Genomic DNA, 18,310 nt, shown 5'->3' with positions numbered 1-18,310 from the left:
TTTTCAAGCCTAACCAATACGGGGGGGTGGGGGGGGGAGGCAGTAAACAGAAGGTAGGTTCTCATGGGCCCCAAAAGGTTGGCAACCTCTAACTCCCATCTCCAGGGACGTGGGTGACGCTGTTGGTTAAACCACAGAGCCTAGGACTTGCCGATCAGAAGGTTGGCGGTTCGGATCCCCGCGACAGGGTGAGCTCCCGTTGCTCGGTCCCAGCTCCTGCCCACCTAGCAGTTCGAAAGCACGTCAAAGTGCAAGTAGATAAATAGGTACCACTCCAGCGGGAAGGTAAACGGCGTTTCCGTGTGCTGCTCTGGTTCGCCAGAAGCGGCTTAGTCATGCTGGCCACATGACCCGGAAGCTGTATGCCGGCTCCCTCGCCCAATAAAGCGAGATGAGCACCACAACCCCAGAGTCGGCCATGACTGGACCTAATGGTCAGGGGTCCCTTTACCTTTAACTCCCATCTCCACTGCTCGTGCCCTACGTACCAAGAAAACAGAGTCCCACCAAAAGCTTCTGAATCCATCCAGCAGCACTTAATAGTTATATTCCACCTCCTGCCACCCAAATTCCACTGTAATGGTTTTGTGGATTTCTTCTTTGCACCAATCTCTCCCCCTTTTTAAAAAAGAGCTGCCCATTCTACATAAACAAGATCAAGTCTTTGTTGTTTAATCAAAGAATCCCATTTGTGGGATGGGTGAATCACTCCCCATATCTGGGACATTTTTTCAGAGGGTGGATGGGTCACCTATGAGCCACTTGCTACGAAAATGGCAGAGGCTGGAGTGTAGCAAGACGGCAGGAAAGAATAAAGAGCTTGATGTATCACTCCCTCGCACGTCAGGAAGTGTCAGCAGCTGAAAAGGTTAATCTGGCAGTTCATTGTTTTTAAAGAGGGCAAAATACGAGGCATCAATTCTTGCCCATCACGACAAACCCATTTGTGGGCTCCTGTTTCTCCTGCAGTGGTTGGACTGTGCAGAGCAGAGGGAGACAACCTGTAGCCTCATTTGGCGGCAGGGCCAACCGCACCCCAGTTCCCATGCAGCCCCTGCCAAGCCACCCTTACACCAGTGCATCCCTCAACAGGTTGAGCAACGCTAATGCAGTTTCCTCAAGGTGCAAGAATTCATGGTAGGAAATAGGAGGAGAATCCTATTGTGTTGTTTGGAGCAAAAGAAAACAAATACCATTGCTACCCAAAAGAAAAGGGAATAAAGGGTTCTTTTGTTCAGCAGCTTTAAGAGCAAAGAATATGTCTTTTTCATCCCTGCTACTGGTCTCCATGGTCTTGTCCCTTTATCAGCATGAACCTCCCTGTTAAAAAAAGGTAACTGGATGCTATGATAGAGGTTCTGCCTGTTAGTCTGGTATCTCCTCACCCGTGTCCTGTCTTATGTGTAGCTACGGCACAGTTTCTTTCAGCTGCTGTGGGACAGTAACACAAAATACACAGAAACACAGATGCCTAGTTAACTTCAAAACGTTGCATCTCTTTGGTGCTTATTTCCGCCTGCGATCGAATAAGTTTCAATAAAACACACGTGCGACAGGAAAACCGCTTAGCAGAGGAAAAAGCTTCTTAGGGACACGGAAAGGAACAAACAAGAAAAGGAGCTATTCTAATGCTGCTAACCAGACTCGCTCCTTGGGAAAATGCCAGAGAGACAGCCTGGTTCTTTTAAGGCAACGGGGGTGCAGTCAGGCCCAGGAATGGGAGCATTAGGCTGCAGCTTGACAAGTGATGGATATTCTAACAGGAGAGCCAAAAACAACACAAGGAATCCCTTCCCCTGTTTAGGGACCTGCAAGTACCCTCACAGCCCCAGCCCTGGGTCACAGGAGGTGAAGGATGGCATCTTTGTCACTTCCGGAGGGATGCCCATGCCTCACTGCTCTTGTGTGCCCCAGGAGATGTAGTCAGGCCGGGTGGCGGCGTGGTATTCGTCTATCAGCTCCTGGACAACCTTCCGGGAGTCGTCGAGCTCGTCAAAGTTCTCCTTGAAGATGTCCTCCTTGCGGAACTGCTCCAGGAAGGCTTCGCGTTTGCGCAGCTTGTCGTACTGCTGGCAGGTGCGTTCAAAGAGCTGGGTAAAAGAAGAAGAGTTTGGATTTGATATCCCGCTTTATCACCCGAGGAGGGACGCGGGTGGTGCTGTGGGTTAAACCACAGAGCCTAGGGCATGCCGATCAGAAGGTCGGTGGTTCGAATCCCCACGATGGGGTGAGCTCCCGTTGCTCGGTCCCTGCTCCTGCCCACCTAGCAGTTTGAAAGCACATCAAAGTGCAAGTAGATAAATAGGTACCGTTCCGGCGGGAAGGTAAACGGCGTTTCCGTGCGCTGCTCTGGTTTGCCAGAAGCGGCATAGTCATGCTGGCCACATGACCCGGAAGCTGTACGCCGGCTCCCTCAGCCAATAAAGCGAGATGAGCGCCGCAACCCCAGAGTCGGCCACGACTGGACCTAATGGTCAGGGGTCCCTTTACCTTTAAGGAGTCTCAAAGTGGCTAACAATCTCCTTTCCCTTTCTCCCCCACAACAAACACTCTGTGAGGTGAGTGAGGCTGAGAGACTTCAGAGAAGTGTGACTGGCCCAAAGTCACCCAGCAGCTGCATGTGGAGGAGCGGGGAAGCGAACCCGGTTCGCCAGATTACGAGTCCACTGCTCCTAACCACTATACCAGTGTTTCCCAACCTTTTTTGGGCAAAGGCACACTTGTTTGATGAAAAAAATCTCGAGGTACACCACCATTACAGCCCCGTGACGTCAGCGCGCAGCATCACGCCGGGAGGGACGCACGAAAGTGTAAGTTTCAATTTTTCCCCTCCCACTTGCCGGGGAACCTCCAAGCTTTGGGTGTGGGGGGGGGAGGAGGCAGCAAAGCGAGGCAGGAAGGAGAGCGCGGCTTGGCTGGGTGAGCTTTGGCAGGGGCAGGGAATGAGAGCCGCGAGGCGGTCGCTGCGGACGGAGGCGCTGCCCGCCGAGCTTGCAGGCAGCCAGGCAGGCAGACGGCGAGAGCCCCGCGCTGGGCGGCCTCTCCTCGCCGCCGCCGCCCCGCCTCTCGCCGCCCAACTCGCCCGCCTCCCTCCAGGCAACATCTCGCGGCACACCAGGCAACATCTCGCGGCACACTAGTGTGCCGCGGAACAGTGGTTGGGAAACACTGCACTATACCACACAGCTCAGAAAGCCACAGGGGGGCAGGGCGCTGTAGATTTTGCATCAAGGTGTAGCCAAGCTGAAATAAATCGGCAACTTAAAAAAAACAAAACTACGGTATGTTTTGTGCAGTAGGGTTACTAATCGTTCCAATGGCTCCTGCTGCTCGGAATGCAACTAGGCCTCTCAGCACTTGAAAGAGCTCCACTGCCCAATGTATTACAGATTAAGTTGCAGCAGGGAAGGGTTTTTTTCACTGCTGCCATCTCTGGCTGCATCTAAAGCCTCCGGACCATCTGTCAACAGGGGCTGGGGATCTCTTGGGATGGTCTACCCATGAAGGCTTTTAAATCCTAATGGTTTCATCATCATCATCATCATACACCACCCAATTGGCTGAGTTGTCCCAGCCACTCTTGGCGTCTTCCAACTCACATACAAAAACATAATAAAACATCAAGCATTAAAAACTTTCCTAAACAGGGATGCCTTCAGATGTCTTCTAAAAGTCAGATAGTTGTTTATTTCCTAGACATCTGATGGGGGGGGGGGGATTCCACAGGGAGGGTGCCACCACTGAGAAGGCCCTCTGCCTGGTTCCCTGCAACCTCCCTTCTCACAGTGAGGGAACTGCCAGAAGGCCCTCGGAGCTAGACCTCAATGTCCGGGCAGAACGATGGAAGTGGAGATGCTCCTTCAGGTCTAGTGTGCTGAGGCCGTTTAGGGCTTTAAAGGTCAGCAACAACACTTTGAATCATGCTCGGAAACGTACTGGGAGCCAATGCAGATCTCTCAGGACTGGTGTTATGTGGTCCCGACGGCCGCTCCCAGTCACCAGTCCGGCTGCCGCATTCTGGATTAGTTGTAGTTTCCGGGTCACCTTCAAAGGTAGCCCCACGCAGAGCGCATTGCAGTAGTCCGAGAGGGAGATAACCAGAGCACGCACCATAGTTCTCCCATAGCTCTGCCCATTGCTCCATACAGTCACAGCAACACCCTCTTCAAACAACCCAGAACCACCCACCCTTTACTAGAAGCCTCTCCAGGAACATCTTACAGGACTTTCTTTTCTCTCCTACATTTACTTTCAGAGAGCTATCATCTTACGGCCCTTGCTTTTCTTACATATATCTCAACAAATATGAAACTTGAGCACGAAAAGCCTTAAGGGAAACTGAATCCAGTTTACAAGCGGTTCCTGGACTGTGATCAGCGTTAGCTACTAGTCAGGAGAGTAGATGGAAGCAACAGGCATCCTGCCAGGGCAATATTTATTAGGCCTGGAAATGCCAATCCCCTTAGTAAACGGACGCATCCGTGCTTGCACCCAGACTCACCGACGAAATGTTGGTATGGTTGGCCATCATCAGACCACTGACCCGGTGTGCTGATGGCAAGTATGGAGACTTCCTAGAAAGCGCTACTTGGATGCTGGCTGGGCCCCAGGGAATGAAATTGGCCAGCTTCCTTTCTCGGATCCGCTGCAGGCTCTTGTGGACCTGTAAGGAAGGCAGATTATTTTCAAGGGTGCAAACCGAGGGACCTGTATAGAATTCTAGAGTTGGAAGGGACCACAAGGGTCATCTAGTCTGACCCCCTGCAATGCAGCAATTTTTCACCCACTGCGGGACTCGAACCCACAACCTTGAGATGAAGGGTGCCGTGCTCTACCAACCGAGCTATCCTGACTGCTTCTTCTTTGGATCATAGAAAGGTAGGGGCTGGAAGGACCCTGACGGTTGCCTAGTCCAGGGTTTCCTTAACACGGGTCTCCAGCTGTTTTTTGGACTACAATTCCCATCATCCCTACCCACACTAGCAAGGGATGATGGGAGTTGTAGTCCAGTTGGAGACCCACGTTCGGGAAACCCCTGACCTAGTCCAACCCCCTGTAATACGGAAATAAGCAGCTGCCCCATACTGGGATCGAACCTGCGACCTTGGCATTCTCAGCACCATGCTTGAACCAACTGAGCTATCCAGGCTAGGAAGAGACTGTGGACGCTTTATATTTTGAGTAGTGGTGGACTTCTGCAGCATTCCACAGGCACTGCAGAGGTGTCTGGAGGTGGTTGGAGGATGGATGGCATCTAACAGATTGAGGTTGAATCCTGACAAGACAGAAGTACTGTTTTGGGGGGATGAGTGGGCAGGCGTGGGGGCCTCTTTGGTCCTGAATGGGGTAACTGTGCCTCTGAAGGAGCAGGTGCGCAGCCTGGGAGTCATTTTGGACTCACAGCTGCCCATGGAGGCGCAGGACAATTCTGTGTCCAGGACACCTGTCTACCAGCTCCATCTGGCCCGCAGATTGGTGCATGCTCTAGTTATCTCCCGCTTGGACTACTGCAATGTGCTCTACATGGGGCTACCTTTGAAGGTGATCCAGAAACTGCAGCTAATCCAGAATGTGGCAGCTAGACTGGTGACTGGGGGCGGCCACTGAGACCACATAACACCGGTCCTGAAAGAGCAACATTGGCTCCCAGTACGTTTCCGAGCACAATTCAAAGTGTTGGTGCTGACCTTTAAAGCCCTAAACGGCCTCGGTCCAGTATACCTGAAGGAGCGTCTCCACCCCCATCCTTCAGCCCGGACACTGAGGTCCAGCTCCAAGGGCCTTCTGGTGGTTCCCTGAGAGAAGGGAGCTTACAGGAAACCAGGCGGAGGGCCTTCTCGGTAGTGGCGCCCGCCCTGTGGAACGCCCTCCTGTCAGATGTCAAGGAAATAAACAGCTATCTGATTCTTAGAAGACATCTGAAGGCAGCCCTGTTTAGTGAAGTTTTTAATGTTTTTAATATTTTGTTGGAAGCCGCCCAAAGTGGCTGGGGAAACCCAGCCAGATGGGCAGGGTTATTTTTTTATTTATGAATGAAATGTGGGTATGCGGTTCGCAGACTGCTTTCCTTGACACTGCCCATCATGAGCAGTGACCCCCCCTGGTGCAGGTTCCTCCATACAGTCCCTCTCCTATGGCTGATCTCTCTCTAGCCACTGACCTGGGTGGGGTCCACTTCCCCCTGGATGATGTTAAGGATGGCGATGTAGCAATGGTTCGTCTGTCGGTCACGTCCCATGGACACCATGACGTTCTTGGGCTGCAGAAGCCGCCGCATCACGTCAAGGACGGTGGTTTTGCGGACGCTGGCCACCTGCGGGGGGGGGGGAGGGGGAGGTCAGTATAGGCCAGTATTGGTAGAGAGGTCAGTATTGGTAGGAGAAATGAAATGTTCATGCCGCACACAGAGAGTGGATCATCACAGCTGGGAAGAATTCTCCATTTCAGGAAGTGTCTTCACCAAGAGGCTATTCCTGAGACATTACAGAAGAATCACCCCTAGGTTCCAAGACCATTCGGAAGGAAAATGTTTCAGCCTCCCAGCTTTAGTTAACACGCCTCATACAACATCTTTTTTAATAATAATAATAATAATAATAATAAAATTTATTTATATCCCGCCCTCCCCAGCCGAAGCCGGACTCAGGGCGGCTTACAACAATAAAATAATACAATGTTCTAAAATCATTTCATTAAAATTAATTCAACTCAAATTGATGGCAACCATTAGACTAAAGTTCAGTGAAGATTGCCAAAGGAGGGAGTCAGGCTGTGCCCCGGCCAAAGGCCTGGTGAAACAGCTCTGTCTTGCAGGCCCTGCGGAAAGATGTCAAGTCCCGCAGGGCCCTAGTCTCTTGTGACAGAGCGTTCCACCAGATCGGAGCCACAGCCGAAAAAGCCCTGGCTCTAGTTGAGGCCAGCCTAACCTCTCTGTGGCCTGGGACCTCCAAGATGTTTTTGTTTGAAGACCGTAAATTCCTCTGTGGGACATACCAGGAGAGGCGGTCCCGTAGGTACGAGGGTCCTAGGCCGTATAGGGCTTTAAAGGTTAAAACCAGCACCTTAAACCTGATCCTGTACTCCACCGGGAGCCAGTGCAGCTGGTATAGCACCGGGTGAATGTGATCCCGCAGTGAGGACCCCGTAAGGAGTCTCGCCGCGGCATTCTGCACCCACTGGAGTTTCTGGGTCAGTCTCAAGGGCAGCCCCACGTAGAGCGAGTTTTTCTGATATTTGGGGGAGCAGATTCACCTTCTTGGGCCACCCTGGCTTCCCTTAAGTGACAGAGATAGAAACAGAAAGACCAGCTGCCAGGTCAAAGCCTGTATCTACAGATCAAGGTCAAGAAAACAGGGAGCGAGAGAGCTCTCACACACAGAAGTCGCCACACCCACACCATGCATTTGATACCCTCTTCTGAACTGCCAGCCTCTGCGATCTGCCCTTCTGTATCTTCTCCTGCTGCTTGCGAGGGAAGGGGTGAAAAGGGGAGAAAACATCTGTATTTAGCAGGGTGGGAGTGCTGCCGAAGGGGTCAGCCTCAGGTATTACCCTTCCTTTTCGTTTCTGCGCACCTGCAGGCAGCGATTTTCTCTGGGGAGGACACAGGGGGACACATACCCCTAAACATTTTGTGATCTAACGGGAGAAGAAACTAAAAATTTCCAAAAAAAAATTAGTTTCTTCTCTAGCACGGTGATCATCAGTTCCGTTGCTACCCACGATGGTGGCCTCATTCCCTGTCACGGTGTTTCCTGAGTCTCAGACAGAAGCGAGCGTTTAATGTGTGAAGTAGGAGTTGGAATCTAGAACGGCGATGGGTCAGTTTCGGGAAGATGTTTGTGCACACAACCTCGTGCCAATGTGGAGGGTACTGGGAGCTGACAGCCGTGTAATAGAAGGCAATGCATGTTCTTTGTGCTTTTGTCCATTTACTGTATTTACCGCATTTTTCGCTCCATAAGACACACCTAGTTTTTAGAGGGGGAATGCAAGAAAAAAAATTCTTTAAAGGAAGTGCTGAGCAGAGCCTATATGCATCCCAGGCTCTGCTCAGCTCTCCCTTTCATGAGCCACGAGGTGATGGGCTGCCCTTCTCCCTCCTTGTTCTGGCTTTTGGATAGCCCCGCGAAGCCTCCACAGGGCACGGGGATGAAGGCTCCCTCTAGCTGTTCTGGATTCTGGGATAGCCGCGCAGCCTGCATTCGCTCCATAAGATGCCCACACATTTCCCCTTACTTTTTAGGAGGGGAAAAGTGTGTCTTATAGAGCAAAAAATACGGTATTTCCCCCGATTTGAACTAGAAAATGGTGACTTTCTTGAGTCAAAATGAGAGTACCCCTAAGCATTGTTTTAGAAAAAAAGCACTGCCCGCAGGCCTCTAACACCATTATAATCATTGCAACCATAGACTGCACACATTCTGACTGCACAGTTCCTAGGATGTGCGATGGCTGGCCATTAAAACAGGAGGGCAGGAGACTGAAGACGGTATCTTCTCAGACCCCTTGAGGGTGCAGAGGGAGGCCAAGAGCCAGTAATGGAACAAGCATGAGACCTCCCAGGCTTAGGAGCAGAGGCAGGAAAGAACTTACAGCCTGGTCTGTGGTGAGAGGAGTGTAGCCTGTGATCAGGAAGTGCAATCTGGGAGTGGGAATCAGGGAGGCGATCAGCCCGATCAAGTCATTGTTCATGTAGCCCGGGTAGCGCAACGTGGTGGTGCTGGCAGACATGATGGTGGAGACCTAGCCAAGGAAGCAAAACCAAAACCGTAAGCCAGGGCAAGGCTTTTTGCCAACACCAAAAGGAGAACACATTCCTACCTTGGATCCAGAACGCTTTGGTACTCGGACGTTTTGGCTCCCGAACGCCGCAAACCTGGAAGTGGGTGTTCCGGTTTGCGGACGTTCTTTGGAACCCGAACGTCCGACGGGGCATCCACGGCTTCCTTTTTTAAAATAATTTTTTATTAGAAACTTAAACAAAACATATTATCCAAAAATATCACATCCTTAATTTTCCCAATTTTCCTCCCTCCCCCCAACCTCCCATAAAGGATCCCCCCCCCCCGGACTCCCCTCAGTTAAAATCTTTGGTTTCTCTGTGGATACTGTTCTCTGCATGTTACAAATTTGTATAAATCCTTAAATTATCCAACTGATTAGTTTGTGTTTATTCAAAACCTGCCAGAGTCCAATTCACTTTGTTGTGTCATCAAGTACTTTGTAAAGGGTTCCCATTCATCTTTGAAATCACACTTGTCCTTGTCCCGTAGCTTATGTGTCAATTTTGCCAGTTCTGCACAATCCATCAATTTCTCTTGCCAGGATATCCGCGGCTTCCGATTGGCTACAGAAGCTTCCTGCAGCCAATCAGAAGCCGTGCCTTGGTTTCCGAATGGAAGTCGAACGGACTTCCGGAATACATTCCGTTCAACTTCCAAGGTACTGTACTGTTTTCAAGGGGCTCCAGGAAAAGGAACATGTGTCTATTTTCCAGGACCACTTCTCTCAACCTCCTCTCAGAATCCTAAAATACAGTGGTGCCCCTAAAGACGAATGCCTCGCAAGACGGAAAACTCGCTAGACGAAAGGGTTTTCTGTTTTGGAGGTGCTTCGCAAAACGAATCTCCTATGGGCTTGCTTCGCAAGACGAAAATGTCTTGCGAGTTCCTGCGGGGTTTTTTCCCTCCCCCCCTTTTCTAAGCCGCTAAGCCACTTATCAGCTGATCCGATAAGCCGATAAAAGCCGCTAATAGCGCTAATCCGCTAATCCGTCAATGGGCTTGCTTTGCAAGACGAAAAAACCGCTAGACGAAGAAAATCACAGAACGGATTCTTTTTGTCTTGCGAGGCACCACTGTATATCAGAATCATAGAGTTGGAAGGGACCACAAAGGTCATCTGGTCCAACCCCAAAGATGCAGCAATCTTTTGCCCAATGTGGGGCTCAAAATCACAACCCTGAGATGAGGAGTCTCCTGCTCTGCTGACTGGGCTATCCCAGGTCCAATGTGGGCGACAAAGCTGAGTCAGAGGGAGATGTGCCAGCGCTAAGAGTTTATTCCAAATACTTCCAAGTTTAAAAAATAAATGGAGCCAAAATGGAGCCTTTCCTGGGATGCAAATGTTGGGCTTGGACGTATGAGAACCAGGTTAACCAGCCCTTCTACTGGGCTCTCATCTCTGGAATAAGGCAATTAATCTTGCAAGATGTAATAGCACTCTTCAATTAACTACACACAACCTAACACAATCCAGTAAATACACCCAAATACTCAAACTTGCAGAGAACATGAGAAAAACCAATAGCTGGCAAATGAGAAATGCCCAACGCTGAAATCTGAAAAAGAGGAGTTTGCTTATTTCTAGCGAGTGAATAAAGGTAAAGGGACCCCCGACCATTAGGTCCAGTCGTGACTGACTCTGGGGTTGCGGTGCTCATCTCGCTTTATTGGCTGAGGGAGACGGCGTACAGCTTCTGAGTCATGTGGCCAGCATGACTAAGGCGCTTCTGGCGAACCAGAGCAGCGCACAGAAACGTCATTTACCTTCCCGCCGGAGTGGTACCTCTACACTTGCACTTTGACATGCTTTCGAACTGCTAGGTGGGCAGGAGCAGGGACCGAGCAATGGGAGCTCACCCCGTCGCGGGAATTCGAACTGCTGACCTTCTGGTTGGCAAGTCCTAGGCTCTGTGGTTTAACCCACAGCGCCACCTGTGTCCCTAGCAAGTGAATAGGGTGGGGCAAAAATGTTATTTGGGTCAAGTTCATTCGAAGCCCACACTTTTATTTGCCTGAAAACATTACGTGCCACTTTTCATGAGCACATTTTTCTTTAAAGTGGCATACAGTTGCCATTTTTAAAAGGGCCTACAGAACCAAAGTTATAGTAAACAGCAGATTTAAATTCCCTGCCCTGTATTTTGACGTCACTTTAACCCCCAGCCTTCCTTCTTCAGAGGCTCTTGGGAGTGGGGACATCTTCTTCTCCCATCATCTCTGCTTACTCACCAGCTGGTTAATTTGGGAAAAGGTGGGATTCTGGATATGTAGTCTGTCAGTCGCAATGCGGTTCAGGGCTGTGTTGTCTAGAACCACCTATCAAAGGGGAGGCAGGGGTTAAGAAGCAAAGGATGAGTACATGCGGTGAGGGAGGGCATCCCTCTGCCCGCTTAATAATAATAATAATAATTTATTTTTTATACCCCGCCCATCTGGTTGGGCTTCCCCAGCCACTCTGGGCGGCTTCCAACCAAATATTAAAATACAGTAATACATCAAACATTAAAAGCTTCCCTAAACAGGGCTGACTTCAGGTGCTTCTAAAAGTCTGATAGTTGTTGTTCTCTTGGACATCTGGTGTTCCACAGGGCGGGCGCCACTACCGAGAAGGCCCTCTGCCTGGTTCCCTGTAGCTTGGCTTCTCGCAGTGAGGGAACCATCAGAAGGCCCTCAGCGCTGGACCTCAGTGTCCAGGTAGAACGATGGGAGTGGAGACGCTCCTTCAGATGTAATAGACACACAATGTTCCAATTCCACCCCACATCCCCATTTGTTTCTTGACTGCTCTCAGCTGAATTCTCAGCCACGTTACAGGACTATCTGACGTGGAGATACTAGGGAACGACATATCAAACAACAGTGGAAGCTCAGGAAACACCCAGAAGCTCCCTGACTCTGACTGTGTTGCCGTACGACCAGCGAAACCTTAAAAAAATACCAACCAACTCTACGGAAATTGTTCCCGTGGTCCATCTCTCCATACACAATGGTACCTTGGTTGTCAAACAGCTTGTCTCCCTAACAAATCGGCTCCTGAACGCAGCAAACCCGGAAGTGAGTGTTCCGGTTTGCGAACGCTTTTCGGAAGCCAAATGTCTGACGCAGCTTCCGATTGACTGGTTTTTAAACCATTTCGGGAGTCGAATGGACTCCCGGAATGGATTAAATTCGAGAACCAAGGTACCACTGTATTTAAGAATAGGGCGTTAGGCTTCTCAGCTCTACTACTGAGACCCGGGGGGGGGAGGGAGGGAAGGGAGGAAGGGAGTTTTGTCTTCCCCACCCCCCATGGCACCCCCAATTTTGCACCCCTTACCACACAGTCGGCATTCTGTGTCAGCCGCTTGAGGGTCAGGAGAGAGTTGTACGGCTGAACAACCACATCGCTCATCTCATCTTGGTTGGGAAAGACCGAGTATGTCTGCACCAGCTTCTTGGGGTACCTGCGAGGAGAGAGATGGCCGCTTCAGTAAAGACAAACATCCTGTATCTCTTTGTGCTTTTGCAGGACTCGTTTCTGTGGCCCCAGCGCCAGGGTGTGCATGACGACCCGGTAACCATTTTAGAAGATTAGATGTGCTACTGGGCTGAGGCCTAATCAGATGTTGGCGTGATGAGCCTTGTGCGATATCTTACTGACTCCTGGCAGAGTCCGTTAACAATTTATACTTTATTCTAGGCTTCTTCCCCTGCCAGATAAATTTAGATATATATTTTTGCCATTCCTTGAAGTGTCCTGCGCCGCTGATTACGGGTATCGATTGGAACAAAGATAACATTCTTGGCAATACATTCATTTTTATTACTGATATCCTCTCCCACAGAGATAAATTCATCCTTCCCCATACCTCCAAATTTTTCTTTATTTCTTTCCAGGTATTTGTATAGTTATCCTTAAAGATATTTATATTCTTAGCTGTCAACCACACTCCTAGCTATTTGATATTCTCCTCTGTTATCAATTCTGTAATTTGTTGTAGGTCTTTTTTATATTGTTCTGCCACATTTTGCACCAACATTTTCATTTTCATTTTTTTTAACTTGAAACCCGCTACCTGGCCAAACTCACAAATCTTATCCAAGACCCGTGGTATACCAACCATCAGGTCTTCCACAGTAATCACAAGGTCATCTGCATGCTTTACTTCCCACTGAGAGGTAGAGGAAGATTTAATGGAGTGGGACAAACATGTCGTTTTTTTCAAATACAGTGGTACCTCGGGTTAAGAACTTAATTCGTTCTTGAGGTCCGTTCTTAACCTGAAACTGTTCTTAACCTAAGGTACCACTTTAGCTAATGGGGCCTCCTGCCGCTGCGCGATTTCTGTTCTCATCCTGAGGTAAAGTTCTTAACCCGAGGTACTATTTCTGGGTTAGTGGAGTCTGTAAGCTGAAGCGTATGTAACCTGAAGCGTATGTAACCCAAGGTACCACTGTAATACTATGGGGCACAAGTACATGAGTTCTTATTAGACTTCTTATTAGACTGTATTTATTTCCCACGATTTGAACTAGAAAATGATGATTTTCTTGAGTCAAAATGAGATTACAGTGGTACCTCGGGTTAAGTACTTAATTCGTTCCAAAGGTCTGTACTTAACCTGAAACTGTTCTTAACCTGAAGCACCACTTTAGCTAATGGGGCCTCCCGCTGCTGCCGCACTGCCGGAGCACGATTTCTGTTCTCATCCTAAAGCAAAGTTCTTAACCCGAGGTACTATTTCTGGGTTAGCGGAGTCTGAAGCGTATGTAACCTGAAGCGTATGTAACCTGAAGCGTATGTAACCCAAGGTACCACTGTACTACAATCGTGTGGGGAAATCACAGCCCACCAATTTCGGCAAAAACCAAGAAGTTGCCGCTTTCAAACATAATGAAAATTAACCACAACCAAGGAGTGTTTACTTGGGGCGTTATTTCTGAGACCAAAGGGCAGGAGTCAAGTAAAAGCTGTGGCTCCGTCCCCTTCCTCGCAATTTCTGAAAATCTTGCAAGGATACGGGCTCGCAAATCGCTACGTGTCGACGCCAGAGAGATGCGGTTTGCTTTAGCAAAAGCTCATGAACATTCCTTGCCTGTGGTGGCAGGCTGATCTCAGCCTCTTCCCCCCGTTTCAAGTCACAACTTCACCAGCTCCAAGGCTTGCCCAAGCTGGTGTCTGGGTGGGGCAGGCCTGACTCTGAGTCAGCGGGGCGTCTTACTCATCCGCTGGGCTGCTTGCTCTCCAAAGTAGAATGCCTGGCTGCATCGCCTACTGCTCCCCCAGTGGTGTGTGCATATGGGTCCATGCATGTGTGGGGTTTTTTTGTGCCATTGCTCACCTGTCATTTAATCTCTCCAGGAGGTAAGAGCCCAGACCAGAGCCTGTCCCACCGGCGATAGAATGGCACAGGACAAAACCCTGGAGGAAAGAACGACGTGCAACAGAAAATATGTCAATCCACATTACAACCGTCAGGCCAAAGGACAATAGAAGCCACTGTCTGTACTCAACAAGGGACGCGGGTGGAGCTGTGGTCTAAACCACTGAGCCTCTTGGGCTTGCTGCTCGGAAGGTCGATGGTTCGAATCCCTGTGACGGGGTGAGCTCCCGTTGCTCTGTCCCAACTCCTGCCAACCTAGCAGTTCAAAAGCACGTCAAAGTGCAAGTAGATAAATAGGTACCACTCCGGCGGGAAGGTAAACGGCGTTTCTGTGCACTCTGCGCCAGAAGAAGTTTAGTCCTGCTGGCCACATGACCCGAAAAGCTGTCTGTGGACAAACGCCAGCTCCCTCGGCCTGAAAGTGAGATGAGCGCCGCAACCCCAAAGTCACCTTTGACTGGACTCAACCATCCAGGGGTCCTTTATCTTTACCTGTACTCAACAGGTGAAGGATGGTTGAACTAGCCCCTTTTTTTAAAAAAACTGCCACGCTGTGTTCATTGAGTTTCCATGAAAATTCAGACAACGCTGCTGCCCAATTGCTTTCTGCATTACCGTCTTGTAACCTTTTCAGTCCTGATTGGTGCCATTTTAAAAAATAAAATAAAAGGCAAATCTGAAACGGTGGACCGTATGGAAGGATTCCTTTGTTTTTTAGCTGCAACCTTATTCCTTGCCCTCACTACTTTTATTTTATTGTAAAACCTCCCCCTGCGTTTGTTTGTATGGGATTTCCTGCTTTTATTCGTTATTACCGTATTTTTCGCTCTATAACACACACCTGACCATAACACGCACATAGTTTTTAGAGGAGGAAAACAAGAAAAAAAATATTCTAGACAAAACAGTGGATGTATGATTTTTGTGGTTCATGCTGTGGCCACAGACATGTGATCTGACAGTGAGTTTGGAGTAGCCCAATGCAAAAATCCTGAGGATCCATGTGGATCTGTGCTTTGTAACCACGTTTTAAGTGGGGAGGGAAGGAAAAGCACTCAAGGGACAAGGAGCATGCGTGGGGTGGGTGGAGAAGGATGCTGCTAATAATGAGAAGAGGGGTATAAGGGGAGAAGGCTCCTCTTCTCTCCCGCTTTGCTCCTTTAAAGGCTCTACTTCTCTCCCTCCTCCCCGGCTCGCTGAAAAACTTTGCTGCTATGTAGCGAGCTGAGTGGGGAGGAGAGAGGGACAGAGAGCCTGCTTGCTTTAAAGGAACCAACCGGACAGGAGCCGCTTACACTCGTGTAAGCGGCTCCTCTCCTCTCCCGCTTTGCTCCTTTAAAGAAGCAGGCTCTCTGTCCCTCTCTCCTCCCCACTCAGCAGCTCTTCTCCCGCTTTGCTGTTTCAAAGCGAGCCACGGAGGAGGGAAGGAAGGGGAACCATGGATCCTCTGCTCACGACTGCAGCAGATCCCCCCCGCCACCCGTAGGCATTCCCTCCATAACACGCACAGACATTTCCCCTTACTTTCTAGGAGGGAAAAAGTGAGTGTTATGGTGCAAAAAATACGGTGATACCAACTGATCTGTCCACTGCGTCGATGTTGACCTTAGGATTATTTTTAGCGGAGATCAATTGTTTCGATATTGTATGGATAAACGGCTACTTTGGGGTTTGTTAGTGTTTTTGTTAACCTTTTGCATACTTTGTATTTCTACAAGCCGGCTTGAGTCTTCTCGAGACAGGCGACAGATAAATTTAAGAACAACACAACATCTGCAACTCAAACGCCCCAGGAGATTTGCCGCACCCCTGTCCCCTAACCCAAATTGTAACCATGTTCCTCAATGTTGCCTGAAAAAACAGAGTGGATTACATAAATCTGTTAGGGAGTCAAAAGAAGAAAAGGACCTTGAAACCTGTTTTCAATTCAGAATGCAGACTTATAACTTACAGGTTAGTAGAAAAACAAAGAATTTATTTATGTACGCTACAACAGTGGCAAGAGTCTTGTTAGCACAAGGATGGAAGAATGAGGAAATTCCAACGAAAGAACAGTGGTAAGAAAAAATGATGAGTTATGCAGAATTGGCTAAATTGACATACAAACTGCGAGAGAAGGACAACGGTGACTTTAAGGAAGAATGGGAACTTTTTACAAAGTATCTAAAAAGACACCAAAATGAACTGGACTCCTTGGCAGGTTTTGACTTCCGGAATGGATTAAGTTTGAGAACCAAGGTACCACTGAATATGGAGAGAAAGAGAGAGGGAGGGAGAGATGGAAAGAGAGAGACAAAATCAACTTCCCCATATTAGAGAGAGAGAGAGAATTAACTTTTCCTTAATTCCAGAAATTTACTGAGCCTAATTGAGCTGCTTTAAAACAACAACAACAACAACTTTTCTTCCTTTAATCTACAAGGCAATGCATGTGTGCGTAGTGGAATCTCATACAAGCAGAAAACACTAGCTTGTTTTTGGACAGCCCTGTGTCAAGACACCTGATGACTCAAGCTTGGCATGAGAGGGAATAGCAACAGTTTCTATCTTCCTAAGGGATTCAAAGCAGTATACAGTGGTGCCCCGCAAGACGAATGCCTCGCAAGACGAAAAACTCGCTAGACAAAAGAGTTTTCCGTTTTTTGAGTCGTTCCGCAAGACGAATTTCCCTATGGGATTGCTTCGCAAGACGAAAACCTCTTGCGAGTTCTTGCGAGTTTGTTTCCTTTTTCTTAAAGCCGCTAAGCCGTTAATAGCCGCTAAGCCACTAAGCTGTTAATAGCCGCTAAGCCGCTAATAGCCGCTAATTTTTTTTAAAAAAATATTTTCCTTTCCCTTTAGATTTTTTATATATGGGGGTGGGATGGATGTTCGGGTGGGCTTGGGAATTTGTTAGATTTTGATGAATTTGTAATTTTTGCAGTTTTTATTTGTATTGTTTTATTGCTTTCTGGGTTGTTTTTGTTTTTTGTTTTTATTGTTTTAAGGTTTTATTGTTTTAGGCTGCGAAAGAATAACATTAATTGTCATCAATGGAGGCTACTATGAGGCCTGGGATTGCTACCGTGGAGGGGCGAGGGAGGTATGGCGGTGGGGGCAGATGTTATAGGCGAAGGGGATCGAGATATGGATACGCTCGTACCCCTTCCAATCTGCGCCCCATCCCAAGGGACGAGGGTAGGGGAGGGCTGGGGAGGGCGGGATATAAATAAAAAATTATTATTATTATTATTATTATTATTATTATTATTATTATTATAGCCATGCTTCGCAAGACGAGAAAACCGCAAGACGAAGAGACTCGCGGAACGGATTAATTTCGTCTTGCGAGGCACTGCTGTACCAGCAGGATTTCCAAAAAGACAAGTCCCAGGAAGAAGCTAACCAGACCACAGATTGGACACTGATAGCTAAAGGAAGTAACAAGGTGTCGCATTGAATAGAACTGCCATCCTTGACTGTGAAGCAGAAAAGCGTCTCTCTCGTTTTACTAGTGTCAGTGGCACGCACGCAGCCGGAGACAGACAAATCCCCAAGGTGTAAGTCTGTACCTAGAAGCAGCAGCCGAGCAAAAGTCTGAACTCCTCTGGAGGGAGGAGCCCAGAGAGGGCGGCTGCTGCTGAGATCTGCCAGGCTGGCTGCCAAGATAGGTCATGCCTCGTTGCAGCTGCCAGCGGAACAGCAAGAGTAACCTAGCGGATTAAAATGAAAGGGATCTGGGGGAGTTAAAAAGAATGTTTTAAAAGTCTTTCTTCCTACGAGCAAGAGTGACGCACAGCTGTTTGCGAGAGCTGGTGCAGCCTTGTATACAAGGCCAGAAACATCACCAACCATAGTTTTACCAGGCTACTGTTTTTACCTTCTACCTGGCAGGCTCTGTCCCTCCTCCGCCAGCTCTACATGGGGCTACTTTTGAAGGTGACCCGGAAAATACAACTATCCAGAATGCGGCAGCTAGACTGGTGACTGGGAGTGACTGCCGAGACCACATAACATCTGTCCTGAAAGAGCTACATTGGCTCCCAGTATGTTTCCGAGCACAATGCAAAGTGTCGGTGCTGACCTTTCAAGCCCTAAACGGCTTCAGCCCAGTGCACCTGAAGAAGCGTCTCCACCCCCATCCTTCAGCCCGGACACTGAGGTCCAGCTCCGAGGGCCGTC

The 18,310-nt window shown here is 48.9% G+C and overlaps 1 protein-coding gene across 1 annotated transcript in view; it reads right to left on the bottom strand.

The window, feature by feature from the left end:
* Positions 1–1,470: 1,470 nt before the first annotated feature.
* Positions 1,471–18,310, bottom strand: part of TUBG1 (tubulin gamma 1) — a 25,181-nt gene continuing 8,341 nt past the window's right edge. The window contains exons 6-12 of the mRNA XM_081166607.1: positions 14,108–14,187; positions 12,103–12,229; positions 11,016–11,102; positions 8,596–8,745; positions 6,161–6,313; positions 4,502–4,663; positions 1,471–2,090 (exon numbers count right to left, since the gene is read on the bottom strand). Of these exons, the coding sequence (XP_081022733.1) occupies positions 1,893–2,090; positions 4,502–4,663; positions 6,161–6,313; positions 8,596–8,745; positions 11,016–11,102; positions 12,103–12,229; positions 14,108–14,187 (957 nt within the window). The 3' untranslated portion in view covers positions 1,471–1,892. The remainder of the gene's footprint in view (positions 2,091–4,501; positions 4,664–6,160; positions 6,314–8,595; positions 8,746–11,015; positions 11,103–12,102; positions 12,230–14,107; positions 14,188–18,310) is intronic.

Source organism: Podarcis bocagei (genome assembly GCF_964188305.1).
Source record: "Podarcis bocagei genome assembly, chromosome: 13".
In the NCBI taxonomy this organism is placed as follows: Eukaryota; Metazoa; Chordata; class Lepidosauria; order Squamata; family Lacertidae; genus Podarcis; species Podarcis bocagei.
Note: the sequence above shows the minus strand (reverse complement) of the source record. Positions and strands in the feature narration are given on the sequence as shown.